The sequence below is a fragment of the Prionailurus viverrinus genome, chromosome B4 (assembly GCF_022837055.1).
Source record: "Prionailurus viverrinus isolate Anna chromosome B4, UM_Priviv_1.0, whole genome shotgun sequence".
NCBI lineage: Eukaryota > Metazoa > Chordata > Mammalia > Carnivora > Felidae > Prionailurus > Prionailurus viverrinus.
The window spans coordinates 36,539,625-36,557,817 of record NC_062567.1 but is presented as its reverse complement, the minus strand read 5'-3'; the positions used below and the strand labels follow the sequence as shown (position 1 = coordinate 36,557,817).

The 18,193-nt window shown below is 40.2% G+C and overlaps 2 protein-coding genes across 12 annotated transcripts in view; one reads left to right on the top strand and one right to left on the bottom strand.

The window, feature by feature from the left end:
• The window catches only part of AKAP3 (A-kinase anchoring protein 3), a 48,646-nt gene extending 46,581 nt beyond the window's left edge, over positions 1–2,065 (top strand). For all 6 annotated transcript variants that reach the window (XM_047866090.1, XM_047866088.1, XM_047866089.1 and 3 more), the window contains one exon: positions 1,718–2,065. In XM_047866090.1, coding sequence (XP_047722046.1) covers positions 1,718–1,873 — 156 coding nt within the window. In that variant the 3' untranslated portion in view covers positions 1,874–2,065. The remainder of the gene's footprint in view (positions 1–1,717) is intronic.
• Positions 2,066–3,663: 1,598 nt separating this feature from the next.
• DYRK4 (dual specificity tyrosine phosphorylation regulated kinase 4) overlaps positions 3,664–18,193 on the bottom strand; it is a 58,256-nt gene continuing 43,726 nt past the window's right edge. For 5 of the 6 annotated variants that reach the window (XM_047866093.1, XM_047866092.1, XM_047866094.1 and 2 more), the window contains 3 exons: positions 16,324–16,453; positions 4,669–4,844; positions 3,664–3,981 (listed from right to left, as the gene is read on the bottom strand). In XM_047866093.1, the coding sequence (XP_047722049.1) occupies positions 3,737–3,981; positions 4,669–4,844; positions 16,324–16,453 (551 nt within the window). In that variant the 3' untranslated portion in view covers positions 3,664–3,736. Of the gene's footprint in view, positions 3,982–4,668; positions 4,845–14,520; positions 14,678–16,323; positions 16,454–18,193 lie in introns of those variants that run through there. The other variant, XM_047866098.1, reaches the window with a different exon arrangement.

The following is an 18,193-nucleotide window of genomic DNA, read 5'->3' as shown; positions in this document are numbered from 1 at the left end:
ACTGCCAGCATGGAGCCTGCTTGGGATTCTCTCTCTCTCTCCCTCCCTTTCTCTCTGCCCCTCCCTGGCTTGTGTGCACTCTGTCTCTCTCAAATAAATAAATAAACATTTTTTACCTTATTCCTGATATATAATTTTTGATACAGGATTCTGATTTGGCAGTTCTTTTTAGTGCTTAAAATTGTTGTGCCATTTCCTTCTGACATTTTTGGTTTTTGACCAAAATATGCTGTCATTTGAATTATTCTTTTAAAAATAATTCAGCATTTTCTCTGACTGCTTTCAGATTTTTCTTTAATTTTCAGCAATTTGATTTTGACAGGTCCTAAAGTGAATTTCATTAGGTTTATCTTATTTTAGGCTCACTGAGCTTTTTGAATTTGTCAGTTATATCTCTTGGCAAGTTGGGGAAACTTTCATCCATTGTTTCTTGCAGCATTTTTTCTGCAAACTCTTTATTCCTCTCTTGGAACTCTAATGACATAAAAGCAAGGCCTTTGGCATTATTCCACAGGTCCCTGAGCTCACTTTATTTTTTTCAAAGAGGTTTTATTGAAGAAAGTTTAATCAATTTCTTATGTTGTTCAATGCAGTTTATTTCTATGAATCCATCTTTAAGTTAACTAACTTTTCTCTCTCATCTTCATTCAATTTAGCCCATCTGACAAGTTTTCATTTGGATTTTATGTTTTTAGTTCTAAAATTATATCTTCTCTTTGTTGACTTGGTCCTTCCATTTGTTTTAAGAATATCCATATGTTACTTTATTCTCTCTCATGGAAATTTCCCCCTTTGGAAAAGCTCCTGATACTTGGCCTATTTATTTTCCTTTTAACTCTTTCTCAGAGAGTCAGATGCAGAATACACAAAATAAAAATCTGGTTGTTTTTATTTGACAGAAACAGTGCAAGTGGGGGAGGGTCAGAGAGAGAATCCCAAGCAAGCACCACCCTCCCAGCACAGAACCCAATTCAGGGCTCAAATCCATGAAGAAGCCGTGTGATCATGACCTGAACCGAAACCAAGAGTCAGACGCTTAACCAACTGAGCCACCCAGGTGCCCAAAACTCTGGTTACTTTAGATGAATGGTGATGTACTGTGTTCATATGGTCAGAATTATTGCTTTGGCTAATTTTTCTCATTTCGAGCTTGGAAAGAGAGAGGAACATGGGGTTCAGAGATCTGGATATGCATGTTGCTTCTGCTAATTTCTAGCACTGTATTACTGACAAGTCTCACCACCTCTCTGAGCCATGTCTTCATGAGGGTTGAATGGATCTCTGAGTTGCTCTTGTGCTCTAGCATTCTAGGCTCTCTGTTCTGTGGGGCATGGAAAGCAACATGTCCGTTTGTCCTCTGGTTATTTCACCCCTGCCCTTGTCGGTCTTAGGACAATGGTGGAAGACTGTTTTATGATATTACAGTGAGCTTAAGAACTTTAAAAGTCTTAGAAAACAAGATCACTCTTGACCAAATACCTACTGGAGGAAGCAAGATTTAGTCTTAGTGGGAGATCGTACTTTCCATATGATGTACAGGTGGATGCTAACATCTCTTCTTTCCAATTATGGAAGTCTTCTCAGCATCTAATTGGAGCCCCTTCTTCCGAAGTTTTCCAAGTTCTGCTCAGCCTCTTTGTTCTAGCCTTGTCAGGCCCTTTCTGGTCTGCCCTGGGATGCTCTGTCCTTACACTACTGCTTTCTTTCCTTTCCACAGCTACTTCAGCTCTCGGCTGCTGCTGTGGACAAAGGACGTAGTGTAGGTGAGGTCCTGCAGTCGGTGCTGCGCTACGAGAAGGAGCGACAGCTGGACGAGGCGGTGGGAAATGTTACACGGCTGCAGCTGCTGGACTGGCTGATGGTGAACCTGTGATCGGCGCCCACCCACTGCTTTCCCTTCTCCCCATCCCTTCTTACTTCCACAGCTCTCCTCTCCATATCCTTACAGAGCCCTATCATACCACTCACATCAAAGACACGTCATCTTATGCTAGTCACTGGATTTTGCAGATTTTCCCGTCCATGCAAGCAAGGACACAAAATTAAAAAGATTACAATGAAAGGACTCCAGGTGTTTGGTTTCCTTGGGATCCAATGGACAATAAGGTCAAGAAATTTAAGGAATTAAAAAATAATCAGATGGATAACAAGAAGAAAAATAGTGCTGGACTGAGAGGCCTGCTAAGGTGTTTCTATGTATCCTGTCTGTGCTACAACTTGCAGATCTCTGGCCTTAAAATGTTCCCTAAGAATAAGACTATTTAGCCTTTATAATCATGCAAATCACAAAGCATCTTCTATTCAACCTGAATCATTCTCATTATGATATGGAGGACTTGGCTTCTTCTCCTATCTCTGTAGAACAATGGTCTTCCTCAATTTTATTCATAGTTGGTGTCAAAAAAGGTCCAGAAGACCTGAGTTCTATTGCCACGTCTATACTTTTCTGGCTATAGGACCTGGGACAAGTCACCTGTTAGGACATTTCTCCCACCTAAGGCATTTTCTGTTCTTACCCTCAACTTTCTGTGAAATTTTATATTTTTGATCTTGCTAGAAACTGTCTCCTTTGGTTCCTAATTTCTGTATCAATTCCATCTCTTGGGGGCTCTACTCAATTCTGTCAACCCCTGGAATATTTATCTTTCCTATTTCCTTTTGACCCTCTGCTATTCTTATTCTGTTTCACCTTTCCTAGGTAAAAGGTGTCTCCCTTCATGGAATATGACACAGTGATTAAAAGGAAAACTATAAAGTCAGGTATATTTTCTATGTTGTTTATGAGGTTATGATCTTAAGTTTCTTGTAAAATTGTATCTGTTCTATAATTACAATCATGTAGAGATTATGTATTCATGTAGATAAGGACTAGTAAACCAAAAGAACCTGATTAGATTTTGAGGATGCTGGATGAATGAACATATCCTGTTATTTACTCGATTTCCCTTCCTTTGGGAAATATTCTGTCCCCTACTCCACAGTCCAAGAGAGGCATCAGTCATGGTGCTACCACCATCACAGTATAGGCTTGTGACCCAGGCTGGCCAACCACAGGATCCCAATATCTCAGACATAGTGCTTGGTTCAAATCCAATAATTTCTGAGATTTTCCTGCCAGCACTGCATCTTTTTACTGGATAATGGTGGTTACTTTAACATCTTGGCAGAGCTTGTCTTTAGAATGAAAACCACAAAAAGAAGCAAAACTAATAGGTGATGAGGGAGTCTGAGCCCTATGACCTTGTCTGAACTTTTAGATTCTGCTGTGCCTGAAACTATACTTACTTACACCTACTGATTCCCCAATTACATAAGCCAATAGATGTCCTTTGTTGCTTAAACTAGTTAATAGCTGAACTCAAACTAGTTTTTCATTTTCATTTTCAAATAAGAGTCCTAACAGGTTAGCTGTCTTGTGGGGAAAAGAAAAAAAATTCTTTTATTTAGAGTTCTATTAGTGATACTATACCATTGAATACTTACCCCTCCCCCCCACCCCACACACACATTGTTTTATCTGATTGAGGGCATAAGAAGGGAGTGTAGGTGCAAGGACATTCTCCCCCATCTCTCATAATAGGAATCATGCTTAACTAGCCATATGAATAAAGTTTTTTTTAAAAAAAAAAACCTTTATGCATTAAAAAACAACAATCTCTGTAATATTGTACAATGTAAGTGCTGTCTCTAATAAAAATCCTTGGTGGAAAGGAACAGGACACACCTTCAGCAAAGGTCATACAATAGGTGGTAAAATATTCATGTTTTTGGATGAGGAGTTTTTACTTCGATGCCCTGGGGAGGTTTTGGACTCCTCTGGTCCAACAACTGCCTCTGGCTTTCTGGAAGCTTCTGTTAGCTGAGGCAACTGGACAACTTCAGATGTGTGCTGGAGAATGCCCTGCTGATCACCTGAATTCTGAACCTGCTTAGTGGTGCCACCTTTTACTTTGTCTATGGTCTCTTCTTTGATGGTCACCTCTGCCAAAGGAGAGAGAAGACAGAAGGAACAAGTGTTCAAATGTGAATTATATTCTATTAGACCATAAATCACTTTGGGAAAATCCTGGTAGTAATGATATAAAAACAATTCATTTGTAAAGAGCATTCTCTGTGTCAGGCATTATTCTAAGCACTTTACATTTATTAATTTCTTTGAGCCTTTTCACAACCATAGAGAATAGGCATTATTCTCATTCTCATAAATGAAGAAACTGAGACACAGGGAAGTTAACTAAATTGCCCAAGGGCCTACACCTCGTAAATGGTAGAACCAGAATTAATCCCAGGCAATCTGACCCCAGGGATGATGTACATAACCATGAGGCTATATTGCATATAAAAGATATCTGCATAATGCCATAATCAGTCTGATAAAAATTCAAAAGCTAATTATAGGCAAGCCAGAGGAGGACACAAAGAAAAGGAAAGGACAAGAAAAGAATTGAAGACAGAGAAAAATGGAAAATCCTAATGATAACAGGGCAAAAGGGGGGGCAAATCCAGCTAGAAGCAAGACTCCTGAAAGAGGTTATACTCAAAAGTGAGAAATGGCAGGCTCCTGGTGATGTAGTCCGAATAATTATCCAAGGTGGAGGTCAGAGAAATTGACATACAATCCTCCAGAGGTACCCGATCCCTGGACTATAGGAAGAGGACTGACTGTACCTTTTTTGCCCAAGGGATGATGCCCTTGAACCTTTTCCTTCCGAGCCTCAGAGGGGAAACAGAGACTGGGTTTCCTCAGGGTCTGGGGCCTGGACCGTGGTTTGAAATTCCGTGGCTCATGAATCCAAGCATGCTTGAGGGCCTGGTCAGGGGTCATGCGAAGAGAAGGTTCCCATCTATACACCAACAAAGCCCAGCATGGGTTATTGTTTTGCTTCCCTTTTTAATGTTGAAAATATTTAAAAAGACCCTGACAACCTCAATAAGGTATAAGAAAAATAGTTCGTTCTTAACCAATCTAAGCTGCGTTATACCTCAAAGATATCATAGATATCAAAGATATCAAAGATAACAACATATAAAGTACCTGGAAACAACTATGAAAATAATCTTTTTAGGAAATTTGCATGACAAACCAGGGAACATATGAGAGCCCAAATCTTCCAGAGTTCCTGGAAATTCCCTCAAAAGAAATATTATAATATTATAGAAAATCTTAACTGCTTGGGATTTAGGGTTCAGTAAACTAAGATCAAAACAAAGAGATGCTTAATTTCAATTCCCAAAACTTGGGACTTCAATTATATCACACAGAACATTACAGAATGCTAGAATATTAAGCTTATAAGGAGATTTGGGTACAATCTAGTCAAACCTCCAATGCAGTGACAAGGCATCTGACAGAAACTTCAACACAGAATCATCTTGCTATACTTTTTTTTTAGCTATAATATTCTTGTCTTTATTTATTTTTTTAATATATGAAATTTATTGTCAAATTGGTTTCCAAACAACACCCAGTGCTCATCCCAAAAGATGCCATCTTCAATGTCCTCACCTACCCTCCCCTCCCTCCCACCCCCCATCAACCCTCAATTTGTTCTCAGTTTTTAAGAATCTCTTATACTTTGGCTCTCTCCCACTCTAACCTCTTTTTTTTCCTTCCCCTCCCCCATGGGTTTCTGTTAAGTTTCTCAGGATCCACATAAGAGTGAAAACCTATGGTATCTCTCTTTCTCTGTATGGCTTATTTCACTTAGCATAACACTCTCCAGTTCCATCCACGTTGCTACAAAGGGCCATATTTCATTCTTTTTTTTTTTTTTTTTTTTTTACTATCAATGTGATTTTTATTTTATTTTTTTTTATGAAATTTATTGACAAATTGGTTTCCATACAACACCCAGTGCTCATCCCAAAAGGTGCCCTCCTCAATACCCATCACCCACCCTCCCCTCCCTCCCACCCCCCATCAACCCTCAGTTTGTTCTCAGTTTTTAACAGTCTCTTATGCTTTGGCTCTCTCCCATTCTAACCTCTTTTTTTTTTTTCCTTCCCCTCCCCCATGGGTTCCTGTTAAGTTTCTCAGGATCCACATAAGAGTGAAACCATATGGTATCTGTCTTTCTCTGTATGGCTTATTTCACTTAGCATCACACTCTCCAGTTCCATCCACGTTGCTACAAAAGGCCACATTTCATTTTTTCTCATTGCCACGTAGTACTCCATTGTGTATATCAACCACAATTTCTTTATCCATTCATCAGTTGATGGACATTTAGGTCTTTCCATAATTTGGCTATTGTTGAGAGTGCTGCTATGAACATTGGGGTACAAGTGGCCCTATGCATCAGTACTCCTGTATCCCTTGGATAAATTCCTAGCAGTGCTATTGCTGGGTCATAGGGTAGGTCTATTTTTAATTTTCTGAGGAACCTCCACACTGCTTTCCAGAGCGGCTGCACCAATTTGCATTCCCACCAACAGTGCAAGAGGGTTCCCGTTTCTCCACATCCTCTCCAGCATCTATAGTCTCCTGATTTGTTCATTTTGGCCACTCTGACTGGCGTGAGGTGATACCTGAGTGTGGTTTTGATTTGTATTTCCCTGATAAGGAGCGACGCTGAACATCTTTTCATGTGCCTGTTGGCCATCCGGATGTCTTCTTTAGAGAAGTGTCTATTCATGTTTTCTGCCCATTTCTTCACTGGGTTATTTGTTTTTCGGGTGTGGAGTTTGGTGAGCTCTTTATAGATTTTGGATACTAGCCCTTTGTCCGATATGTCATTTGCGAATATCTTTTCCCATTCCGTTGGTTGCCTTTTAGTTTTGTTGGTTGTTTCCTTGGCTGTGCAGAAGCTTTTTATCTTCATAAGGTCCCAGTAATTCACTTTTGCTTTTAATTCCCTTGCCTTTGGGGATGTGTCGAGTAAGAGATTGCTACGGCTGAGGTCAGAGAGGTCTTTTCCTGCTTTCTCCTCTAAGGTTTTGATGGTTTCCTGTCTCACATTCAGGTCCTTTATCCATTTTGAGTTTATTTTTGTGAATGGTGTGAGAAAGTGGTCTAGTTTCAACCTTCTGCATGTTGCTGTCCAGTTCTCCCAGCACCATTTGTTAAAGAGGCTGTCTTTTTTCCACTGGATGTTCTTTCCTGCTTTGTCAAAGATGAGTTGGCCATACGTTTGTGGGTCTAGTTCTGGGGTTTCTATTCTATTCCATTGGTCTATGTGTCTGTTTTTGTGCCAATACCATGCTGTCTTGATGATGACAGCTTTGTAGTAGAGGCTAAAGTCTGGGATTGTGATGCCTCCTGCTTTGGTCTTCTTCTTCAAAATTACTTTGGCTATTCGGGGCCTTTTGTGGTTCCATATGAATTTTAGGATTGCTTGTTCTAGTTTCGAGAAGAATGCTGGTGCAATTTTGATTGGGATTGCATTGAATGTGTAGATAGCTTTGAGTAGTATTGACATTTTGACAATATTTATTTTTCCAATCCATGAGCAGGGAATGTCTTTCCATTTCTTTAAATCTTCTTCAATTTCCTTCATAAGCTTTCTATAGTTTTCAGCATACACATCTTTTACATCTTTGGTTAGATTTATTCCTAGGTATTTTATGCTTCTTGGTGCAATTGTGAATGGGATCAGTTTCTTTATTTGTCTTTCTGTTGCTTCATTGTTAGTGTATAAGAATGCAACTGATTTCTGTACATTGATTTTGTATCCTGCAACTTTGCTGAATTCATGGATCAGTTCTAGCAGACTTTTGGTGGAGTCTATCGGATTTTCCATGTATAATATCATGTCATCTGCAAAAAGCGAAAGCTTGACTTCATCTTTGCCAATTTTGATGCCTTTGATTTCCTTTTGTTGTCTGATTGCTGATGCTAGAACTTCCAGCACTATGTTAAACAGCAGCGGTGAGAGTGGGCATCCCTGTCGTGTTCCTGATCTCAGGGAAAAAGTTCTCAGTTTTTCCCCGTTGAGGATGATGTTAGCTGTGGGCTTTTCATAAATGGCTTTTATGATCTTTAAGTATGTTCCTTCTATCCCGACTTTCTCAAGGGTTTTTATTAAGAAAGGGTGCTGGATTTTGTCGAAGGCCTTTTCTGCATCGATTGACAGGATCATATGGTTCTTCTCTTTTTTTTTGTTAATGTGATGTATCACGTTGATTGATTTGCGAATGTTGAACCAGCCCTGCATCCCAGGAATGAATCCCACTTGATCATGGTGAATAATTCTTTTTATATGCTGTTGAATTCGATTTGCTAGTATCTTATTGAGAATTTTTGCATCCATATTCATCAGGGATATTGGCCTGTAGTTCTCTTTTTTTACTGGGTCTCTGTCTGGTTTAGGAATCGAAGTAATACTGGCTTCATAGAATGAGTCTGGAAGTTTTCCTTCCCTTTCTATTTCTTGGAATAGCTTGAGAAGGATAGGTATTATTTCTGCTTTAAACGTCTGGTAGAACTCCCCTGGGAAGCCATCTGGTCCTGGACTCTTATTTGTTGGGAGATTTTTGATAACCGATTCCATTTCTTCGCTGGTTATGGGTCTGTTCAAGCTTTCTATTTCCTCCTGATTGAGTTTTGGAAGAGTGTGGGTGTTCAGGAATTTGTCCATTTCTTCCAGGTTGTCCAATTTGTTGGCATATAATTTTTCATAGTATTCCCTGATAATTGTTTGTATCTCTGAGGGATTGGTTGTAATAATTCCATTTTCATTCATGATTTTATCTATTTGGGTCATCTCCCTTTTCTTTTTGAGAAGCCTGGCTAGAGGTTTGTCAATTTGTTTATTTTTTTCAAAAAACCAACTTGGTTTCGTTGATCTGCTCTACAGTTTTTTTAGATTCTATATTGTTTATTTCTGCTCTGATCTTTATTATTTCTCTTCTTCTGCTGGGTTTAGGCTGCCTTTGCTGTTCTGCTTCTAGTTCCTTTAGGTGTGCTGTTAGATTTTGTATTTGGGATTTTTCTTGTTTCTTGAGATAGGCCTGGATTGCAATGTATTTTCCTCTCAGGACTGCCTTTGCTGCGTCCCAAAGCGTTTGGATTGTTGTATTTTCATTTTCGTTTGTTTCCATATATTTTTTAATTTCTTCTCTAATTGCCTGGTTGACCCACTCATTCGTTAGTAGGGTGTTCTTTAACCTCCATGCTTTTGGAGGTTTTCCAGACTTTTTTCTGTGGTTGATTTCAAGCTTCAGAGCATTGTGGTCTGAAAGTAAGCATGGTATAATTTCAATTCTTGTAAACTTATGAAGGGCTGTTTTGTGACCCAGTATATGATCTATCTTGGAGAATGTTCCATGTGCACTCGAGAAGAAAGTATATTCTGTTGCTTTGGGATGCAGAGTTCTAAATATATCTGTCAAGTCCATCTGATCCAATGTATCATTCAGGGCCCTCGTTTCTTTATTGACCGTGTGTCTAGATGATCTATCCATTTCTGCAAGTGGGGTGTTAAAGTCCCCTGCAATTACCACATTCTTATCGATAAGGTTGCTTATGTTTATGAGTAATTGTTTTATATATTTGGGGGCTCCGGTATTCGGTGCATAGACATTTATAATTGTTAGCTCTTCCTGATGGATAGACCCTGTAACTATTATATAATGCCCTTCTTCATCTCTTGTTACAGCCTTTAATTTAAAGTCTAGTTTGTCTGATATAAGTATGGCTACTCCAGCTTTCTTTTGGCTTCCAGTCGCATGATAAATAGTTCTCCATCCCCTCACTCTCAATCTAAAGGTGTCCTCAGGTCTAAAATGAGTCTCTTGTAGACAGCAAATAGATGGGTCTTGTTTTTTTATCCATTCTGATACCCTATGTCTTTTGGTTGGCGCATTTAATCCATTTACATTCAGTGTTATTATAGAAAGATACGGGTTTAGAGTCATTGTGATGTCTGTATGTTTTATGCTTGTAGTGATGTCTCTGGGACTTTGTCTCACAGGGTCCCCCTTAGGATCTCTTGTAGGGCTGGTTTAGTGGTGACAAATTCCTTCAGTTTTTGTTTGTTTGGGAAGACCTTAATCTCTCCTTCTATTCTAAATGACAGACTTGCTGGATAAAGGATTCTCGGCTGCATATTTTTTCTGTCTAGCACCCTGAAAATCTCGTGCCAATTCTTTCTGGCCTGCCAAGTTTCAAAAGAGAGATCAGTCACGAGTCTTATAGGTCTCCCTTTATATGTGAGGGCACGTTTACCCCTTGCTGCTTTCAGAATTTTCTCTTTATCCTTGTATTTTGCCAGTTTCACTATGATATGTCGTGCAGAAGATCGATTCAAGTTACATCTGAAGGGAGTTCTCTGTGCCTCTTGGATTTCAATGCCTTTTTCCTTCCCCAGTTCAGGGAAGTTCTCAGCTATTATTTCTTCAAGTACCCCTTCAGCACCTTTCCCTCTCTCTTCCTCCTCTGGGATACCAATTATGCGTATATTATTTCTTTTTAGTGTATCGCTTAGTTCTCTAATTTTCCCCTCATACTCCTGGATTTTTTTTATCTCTCTTTTTCTCAGCTTCCTCTTTTTCCATAACTTTATCTTCTAGTTCACCTATTCTTTCCTCTGCCTCTTCAAGCCAAGCTGTGGTGGTTTCCATTTTGTTATGCATTTCATTTAAAGCGTTTTTCAGCTCCTCGTGACTGTTCCTTAGTCCCTTGATCTCTGTAGCAAGAGATTCTCTGCTGTCCTGTATACTGTTTTCAAGCCCAGCGATTAATTTTATGACTATTATTCTAAATTCACTTTCTGTTATATTATTTAAATCATTTTTGATCAGCTCATTAGCTGTTGTTATTTCCTGGAGATTCTTCTGAGGGGAATTCTTCCGCTTGGTCATTTTGGATAGTCCCTGGCGTGGTGAGGACCTGCAGGGCACTTCCCCTGTGCTGTGGTGTATAACTGGAGTTGGTGGGCGGGGCCGCAGTCAGACCTGATGTCTGCCCCCAGCCCACCCTGGGGCCACAGTCAGACTGGTGTGTGCCTTCTCTTCCCTTCTCCTAGGGGCGGGATTCACTGTGGGGTGGTGTGGCTCGTCTGGGCTACTTGCACCCTGCCAGGCTTGTGATGCTGGGGATCTGGTGTATTAGCTGGGGTGGGTAGGCAAGGTGCACGGGGGCAGGAGGGGCAGGCTTAGATCGCTTCTCCTTAGGTGATCCACTTCAGGAGGGGCCCTGTGGCAGCGGGAGGGAGTCAGATCCGCTGCCGGAGGTTTGGCTCCGCCGAAGCACAGAGTTGGGTGTTGGCGCGGAGCGAGCAAGTTCCCTGGCAGGAATAGGTTCCCTTTGGGATTCTGGCTGGGGGATGGGCGGGGGAGATGGCGCTGGCGAGCGCCTTTGTTCCCCACCAAACTGAGCTCTGTTGTCAGGGGGCTCAGCAGCTCTCCCTCCCTTTGTCCTCCAGCCTTCCCGCTTTCCGAGCAGAGCTGTTAACTTATGACCTCCCAGACGCTAAGTCGCGCTTGCTGTCGGAACACAGTCCGTCAGGCCCCTCCGCTTTTGCAAGCCAGACTCAGGGGCTCTGCTTGGCCGGCGAGCCGCCCCTCCGCCCCGGCTCCCTCCCGCCAGTCCGTGGAGCGCGCACCACCTCGCCGCCCTTCCTATCCTCTTCCGTGGGCCTCTCGTCTGCATTTGGCTCCGGCGACTCCGTTCTGCTAATCCTCTGGCGGTTTTCTGGGTTATTTAGGCAGGTGTAGATGGAATCTAAGTGATCAGCAGGACGTTCGGTGAGCCCAGCGTCCTCCTAAGCCGCCATCTTGCAAAACCTCCTTCATTCTTTATCATTGCTACGTAGTACTCCATTGTGTATATAAACCACAATTTCTTTATCCATTCATCATTTGATGGACATTTAGGCTCTTTCCATAATTTGGCTATTGTTGAGAGTGCTGCTATAAACATTGGGGTACAAGTGCCCCTATGCATCAGTACTCCTGTATCCCTTGGGTAGATTCCTAGCAGTGCTACTGCTGGGTCATAGGGTAGGTCTATTTTTAATTTTTTGAGGAACCTCCACACTGTTTTCCAGAGCGGCTGCACCAGTTTGCATTCCCACCAACAGTGCAAGAGGGTTCCCGTTTCTCCACATCCTCTCCAGCATCTATAGTCTCCTGATTTGTTCATTTTGGCCACTCTGACTGGTGTGAGGTGATGTCTGAGTGTGGTTTTGATTTGTATTTCCCTGATGAGGAGAGACGTTGAGCATCTTTTCATGAGCCTGTTGGCCATCTGGATGCCTTCTTTAGAGAAGTGTCTATTCATGTTTTCTGCCCATTTCTTCACTGGGTTATTTGTTTTTCGGGTGTGGAGTTTGGTGAGCTCTTTATAGATTTTGGATACTAGCCCTTTGTCCAATATGTCATTTGCAAATATCTTTTCCCATTCTGTTGGTTGCCTTTTAGTTTTGTTGATTGTTTCCTTTGCAGTGCAGAAGCTTTTTATCTTCATGAGGTCCCAATAGTTCATTTTTGCTTTTAATTCCCTTGCCTTTGGGGATGTGTCAAGTAAGAAATTGCTGTGGCTGAAGTCAGAGAGGTCTTTTCCTGCTTTCTCCTCTAGGGTTTTGATGGTTTCCTGTCTCACATTCAGGTCCTTTATCCATTTTGAGTTTATTTTTGTGAATGGTAAGAAAGTGGTCTAGTTTCATTCTTCTGCATGTTGCTGTCCAGTTTTCCCAGCACCATTTGCTAAAGAGACTGTCTTTTTTCCATTGGATATTCTTTCCTGCTTTGTCAAAGATTAGTTGGCCATACTTTTGTGGGTCTAGTTCTGGGGTTTCTATTCTATTCCATTGGTCTATGTGTCTGTTTTTGTGCCAATACCATGCTGTCTTGATGATGACAGCTTTGTAGTAGAGGCTAAAGTCTGGGATTGCGATGCCTCCTGCTTTGGCCTTCTTCTTCAAAATTACTTTGGCTATTCAGGGCATTTTGTGGTTCCATGTGAAGTTTAGGATTGCTTGTTCTAGCTTCAAGAAGAATGCTGGTGCAATTTTGATTGGGATTGCATTGAATGTGTAGACAGCTTTGTGTAGTATTGACATTTTAACAATATTTATTCTTCCAACCCATGGGCACGGAATGTTTTTTCCACTTCTTTACATCTTCAATTTCCTTCATAAGTTTTCTATAGTTTTCAGCATACACATCTTTTACATCTTTGGTTAGATTTATTCCTTGGTATTTTATGCTCTTGATGCAATTGTGAATGGGATCAATTTCTTTATTTGTCTTTCTGTTTCTTCATTATTAGTGTATAAGAATGCAACTGATTTCTGTACATTGATTTTGTATCCTGCAACTTTGCTGAATTCATGTATCAGTTCTAGCAGACTTTTGGTGGAGTCTATCGGATTTTCCATGTATAATATCATGTCATCTGCAAAAAGTGAAAGCTTGACTTCATCTTTGCCAATTTTGATGCCTTTGATTTCCTTTTGTTGTCTGATTGCTGAATATAGAACATCCAACACTATGTTAAACAACAGCGATGAGAGTGGACATCTCTGTCGTGTTACTGATCTTAGGGAAAAAGCTCTCAGTTTTTCACCAGTGAGGATGATGTTAGCTGTGGGCTTTTCATAAATGGCTCTTGTGATGTTTAAGTATGTTCCTTCTATCCCGACTTTCTCAAGGGTTTTTATTAAGAAAGGATCTGAATTTTGTCAAATGCTTTTTCTGCATCAATTGACAGGATCATATGGTTCTTCTCTTTTCTTTTATTAATGTGATGTATCACGTTGATTGATTTGTGAATGTTGAACCAGCCCTGCATCCCAGGAATGAATCCCACTTTATCATGGTGAATAATTCTTTTTATATGCTGTTGAATTCGATTTGCTAGTATCTTATTGAGAATTTTTGCATCCATATTCATCAGGGATATTGGCCTATAGTTCTCTTTTTTTACTGGGTCTCTGTCTGGTTTAGGAATCAAAGTAATACTGGCTTCATAGAATGAGTCTGGAAGTTTTCCTTCCCTTTCTATTGTTTGGAATAGCTTGAGAAGGATAGGTATTATCTCTGCTTTAAACATCTGGTAGAACTCTCCTGGGAAGCCATCTGGTCCTGGACTCTTATTTGTTTGGAGATTTTTGATAACTGATTCAATTTATTCACTGGTTATGGGTTCATCTTGCTAATCTTGAGTATTTTTAGTGACAAGGCACTTACTCACATAATTAGCTATTCCAGTATTGATAAAACTAATTCTTTAAAAATTCTTCATTTTAATTGAGCCTAAATTTACACTTCCCAGGAACTTGCACAGTAATAACAGACCCAGGTTCTAATCCTACCTACTAACATTACAGTAGTCCCCCCTTGTCCATAGGGTAATACATTCCACCCCCAATGGATGCGTGAAACTGGACAGCACAAACATCTGTATATACTATGTGTTTTCCTATACACATACCTATGATAAAACTTAATTTATAAATTAGGCACAGTAAGAGATTCACAACAATAACTAATAATAGAATAAGTATAATAATATACTATACGAAAAATTAAATGAATGTGGTCTCTTCCTCTCAAAACATCTTCTAGTGTCATACTCACCCTTCTTATGATGTGAGATGATAAAATGCATATGTGATGGGATGAAGTGAGGTGAATGACACAGGCAGTGTGATGTAGTGCTAGGCTACCAATGACCTTCTGACGAGATGTCAGAAGGAGGATCATCTGCTTCTGGACCATGGTTGACTGTGAGTAACTGAAACCACGGAAAGTGAAACCGCGGGTAAGGGGGGGCCACTGTATAGAGAATGGGACAACCCACCTGTATTTTATGTTAGAATCCTCCAACTATCCAAAAACATGTACATTGCTACTAAGTGTTGCTCATATGATATGGTTGCCACCTTCCTGCATAGGAAATTCCAGCTATTGTCTTACTGGTGTCCACCATGCTGGGGATAGCTTTTAACTGCAGGTAGATGGCATTAATATTGTAGACTCATCACGCTCAAACAACTCAATCTCCCAGTTCTTTTTCAAATGAACTGCTGTTAAGCTACAACTCCCCACAGGACTTTACATTTACCTCTCTTAAATTTGACTCAAAACTTCTAGTCTCTCATTCCAAAAATTTGCTCATTAGTAAAAAGAAGAAGAAGAAGAAGGGAAAGAAAAAGGAATGATCAGATAATGGGCCCATTAGCGTGACTGCTCCTTGCAAGTTGTGAACAGCCAGCCCTTTGCTTTAAAAAAGAAAATAATTTCTTTCTTGGTTCTGAGCTGTGTTCTGGATGACTGGGGTTTATGGATAATTCACCTCAGTCTCAGTAGTGAGTTTTTGTCATTTGTTAAAGCACATTCATTTTATAGCCTCAGCAAGAAGCTGGCAGTGGGTGGTGACATGGAGATAATGATGGAGTACAGGATCCTTCTCTATCTCCATTCTACAGATGAGTAGCATGACCCCCAACCTTCAGAAGTACTTGACGGCTTATCCGCTGAGCTAGTGCACAAATGCCAGAAGAGTATTTTGCTAAAACTACTCCATCCCACTGGAAGAATGAGAGGCCATAGACCTATGGTCTTTAAAAATGCTAAACACTTATAGGACTGATATAACTAGAAGGCACCTTAGGAATACCCGTATTATACAGAAAAGGAAACTGAAGCCCACAGAGAGACAATGACTTATCAAATATCATGCAGCTAATCTATTTGCCATTCAGTGGAAACACACTTGCAAAACTTCTTTTAAAATAATGACAAGAGATAACATGTTCTAAACACCTTCTAAATTAGGCACTGCTCTGAGTGCTTTTTTTACTGGTCTTTTTTTCACTGTGACTTGACTGAAGTACAGAACCTAATTTCTCAGAGTCAAAATAAGCATATAGGTTTGTAAAAGCTGTACAAAATAAATGGTTTATAGATAACCCCTTCCCTAATTCCTTAATACAAAGAGGATTTAGGCTTTATTTCCTAGGGAAATAGGGAGGGAACCAGAGACATACACTGGGTATGTATGTAAACAGTTACAACATAGAGGAGGTTGACTTCAGTTCATGAAGCAAAAGCTATTCAGAACTTGCCTACACCTTGCTGCCCGGCAGTTTGAGGCCAAGAAGGCAAGTTCTACCCACACACTGTAATCCAGGGCAAGTCACTGTTTGAGCCTCAGACTCCACATCTCAAAATTAAGCAAATCATCTACTTGCTAATCACACAGGAAGGGAAGAGAGCAGTCTGATGAAGGAAAGCATTATATAGACTTCAAGCTCTATGGTCAGTATTTATTATTATTTTTATAACTGTGTCCCAGTCCCAGACTTTCACCAGCAAATGAGTGGGAAAGTACAGTGTTTAAGAGGACACCTAGAGGCAAAGACACCATGACAAACTCACACCAAACATCTTCTGAGAAAGTCCAGGAAGCTGGCATCGTAGGTTTTCAGCACCATCATGAGATCCTTGGAATCTGGGTATCTTTTTCTCCCCCTGTTGTTGGTCATATTTTTAGGAAAACCTTTGGAATCTTTGGAGATACAACATTCTGTGTTTAGTTCCAGGTGTTAATATCCATTGGTCACATCACAGCTTTTTACTCAACCATGCTGCTTCTTGGAATGGTCTTTGCAGCTCTATCTCAGTCCTATACCATACCCCTCCCATACACATGAACATGCCCTCAGTCTCAGTCAGACAGAAAGAACCACATGTAGATTATCCAGTGAATGCAATTAACCTTTACAAACAATACTCCCTACTATCCAGTATGTTCTGAGCCTCCTTCCTGCCTCCTCCTCCCCAAATCAAATGACTTAAATGGTTTAACATTAACCAAGGTAAAATAATAATGATAATGATAATACAATAATAAATCTAAAGTGACAAAAACATCAGCTCTGAACAGAAAAAGATGTTGTCTATTCTTGGATTTTCTATGCCCTCTCTCCTTTCTCACTAGCCCAACAAAATGAGAATTTGGGATATGCCTAAAGTATAACAAGAAAGTTATTGTAGGAGAATCATCTGCTTTCAGAACTCATTTACAAGCCACACAAGCAAATAAATCGCATTACTTTCTATAGTCACATCAAAATTTTGTCCATAAATTGGAATCACCAAACTTGGTTTGTTGCTTAAGACACAGTCTGGAAGTCTCTTTTCTTCAGTCATTTTTCACTGATTAAAACCCTTACCAAAGGTATTTGTCATGCCTGAAAAGAAGCCCTGAAGACATCTCCAGAGGTTTCCCTAAAATGCTCTGTGCAGTGCTTTGAAGGTGAGGCCACTCATCTGGATATCTATACTCTGGTGTGCATGTTCAGAAAAGACCACTTTTGCTCATACCTTGTAAATCTGCATAAGGATGGACATGAACATATACATACACTTTGCATACTAAACTGAATTCTCACAAAAACTCAGTGGGGTTCACATGATGGGCATTCTGGAAGGTGTATAGTGAAGCCCTTCTATTACTTTTATAATCAATACAATTTGTGGGTCCTCAAAAAGAACATCTGCTCATACTGAATTCCTAGAAGAAACCACAAATGTGTATATACACATACGTGGGCATGTGTATCTACAGACATAAAAATAAATTGGGGACATTGCACAGGGTATATAGGTCTTGTGAACTCATATAAACCCCATTTCCTTTGTTCAAACCCCATTTCCTTTTTTACTGTGGCACTAGTACTCCCATTTGATCTTATATTTCTCTTTTTACAAATGACCGAAGAATCAGGCTCACAGGCTTATAAAAATAACAGCTCATGAAGTTGTCAGTATGTAATTGTTTTTCTTGTTCAAGTTTTTCTCATTGCTCTGACACTCTCCAATATTTAATTATTATCTCCATCTCCTTTTTGCAGCCTGGAGCATCTAAGTAGCTTACTACCCTTGAGGCAACATCACTTTCTGCTAATCAAACATATAAACTACAAGTTGCTGGGGTTTGAGGAGCTTTTTGCAGCCCAAATATGGGCAAGGGAGAGCCAAGAATTGAGGTGAACATATTGTTTCTCCAACTTACTTTATCATAAGAATCACAAAGAGCTGTTGTTAGAAACTGACTCTTGAGTTCCACCTCAAATCTGCTATATCATAGGTTATATAGGAAGATAATGGGAATTAGCATTTTTGCCAAGTTACTAACTGATTCTTTTCTTTTTTAAGTTTATTTTTAGGGTGTAAGGGGACACAGAGAGAGAGGGAAGAGAGAATCCCAAGCAGACCCCATGCTGTCAGCACAGTGCCCCATGTG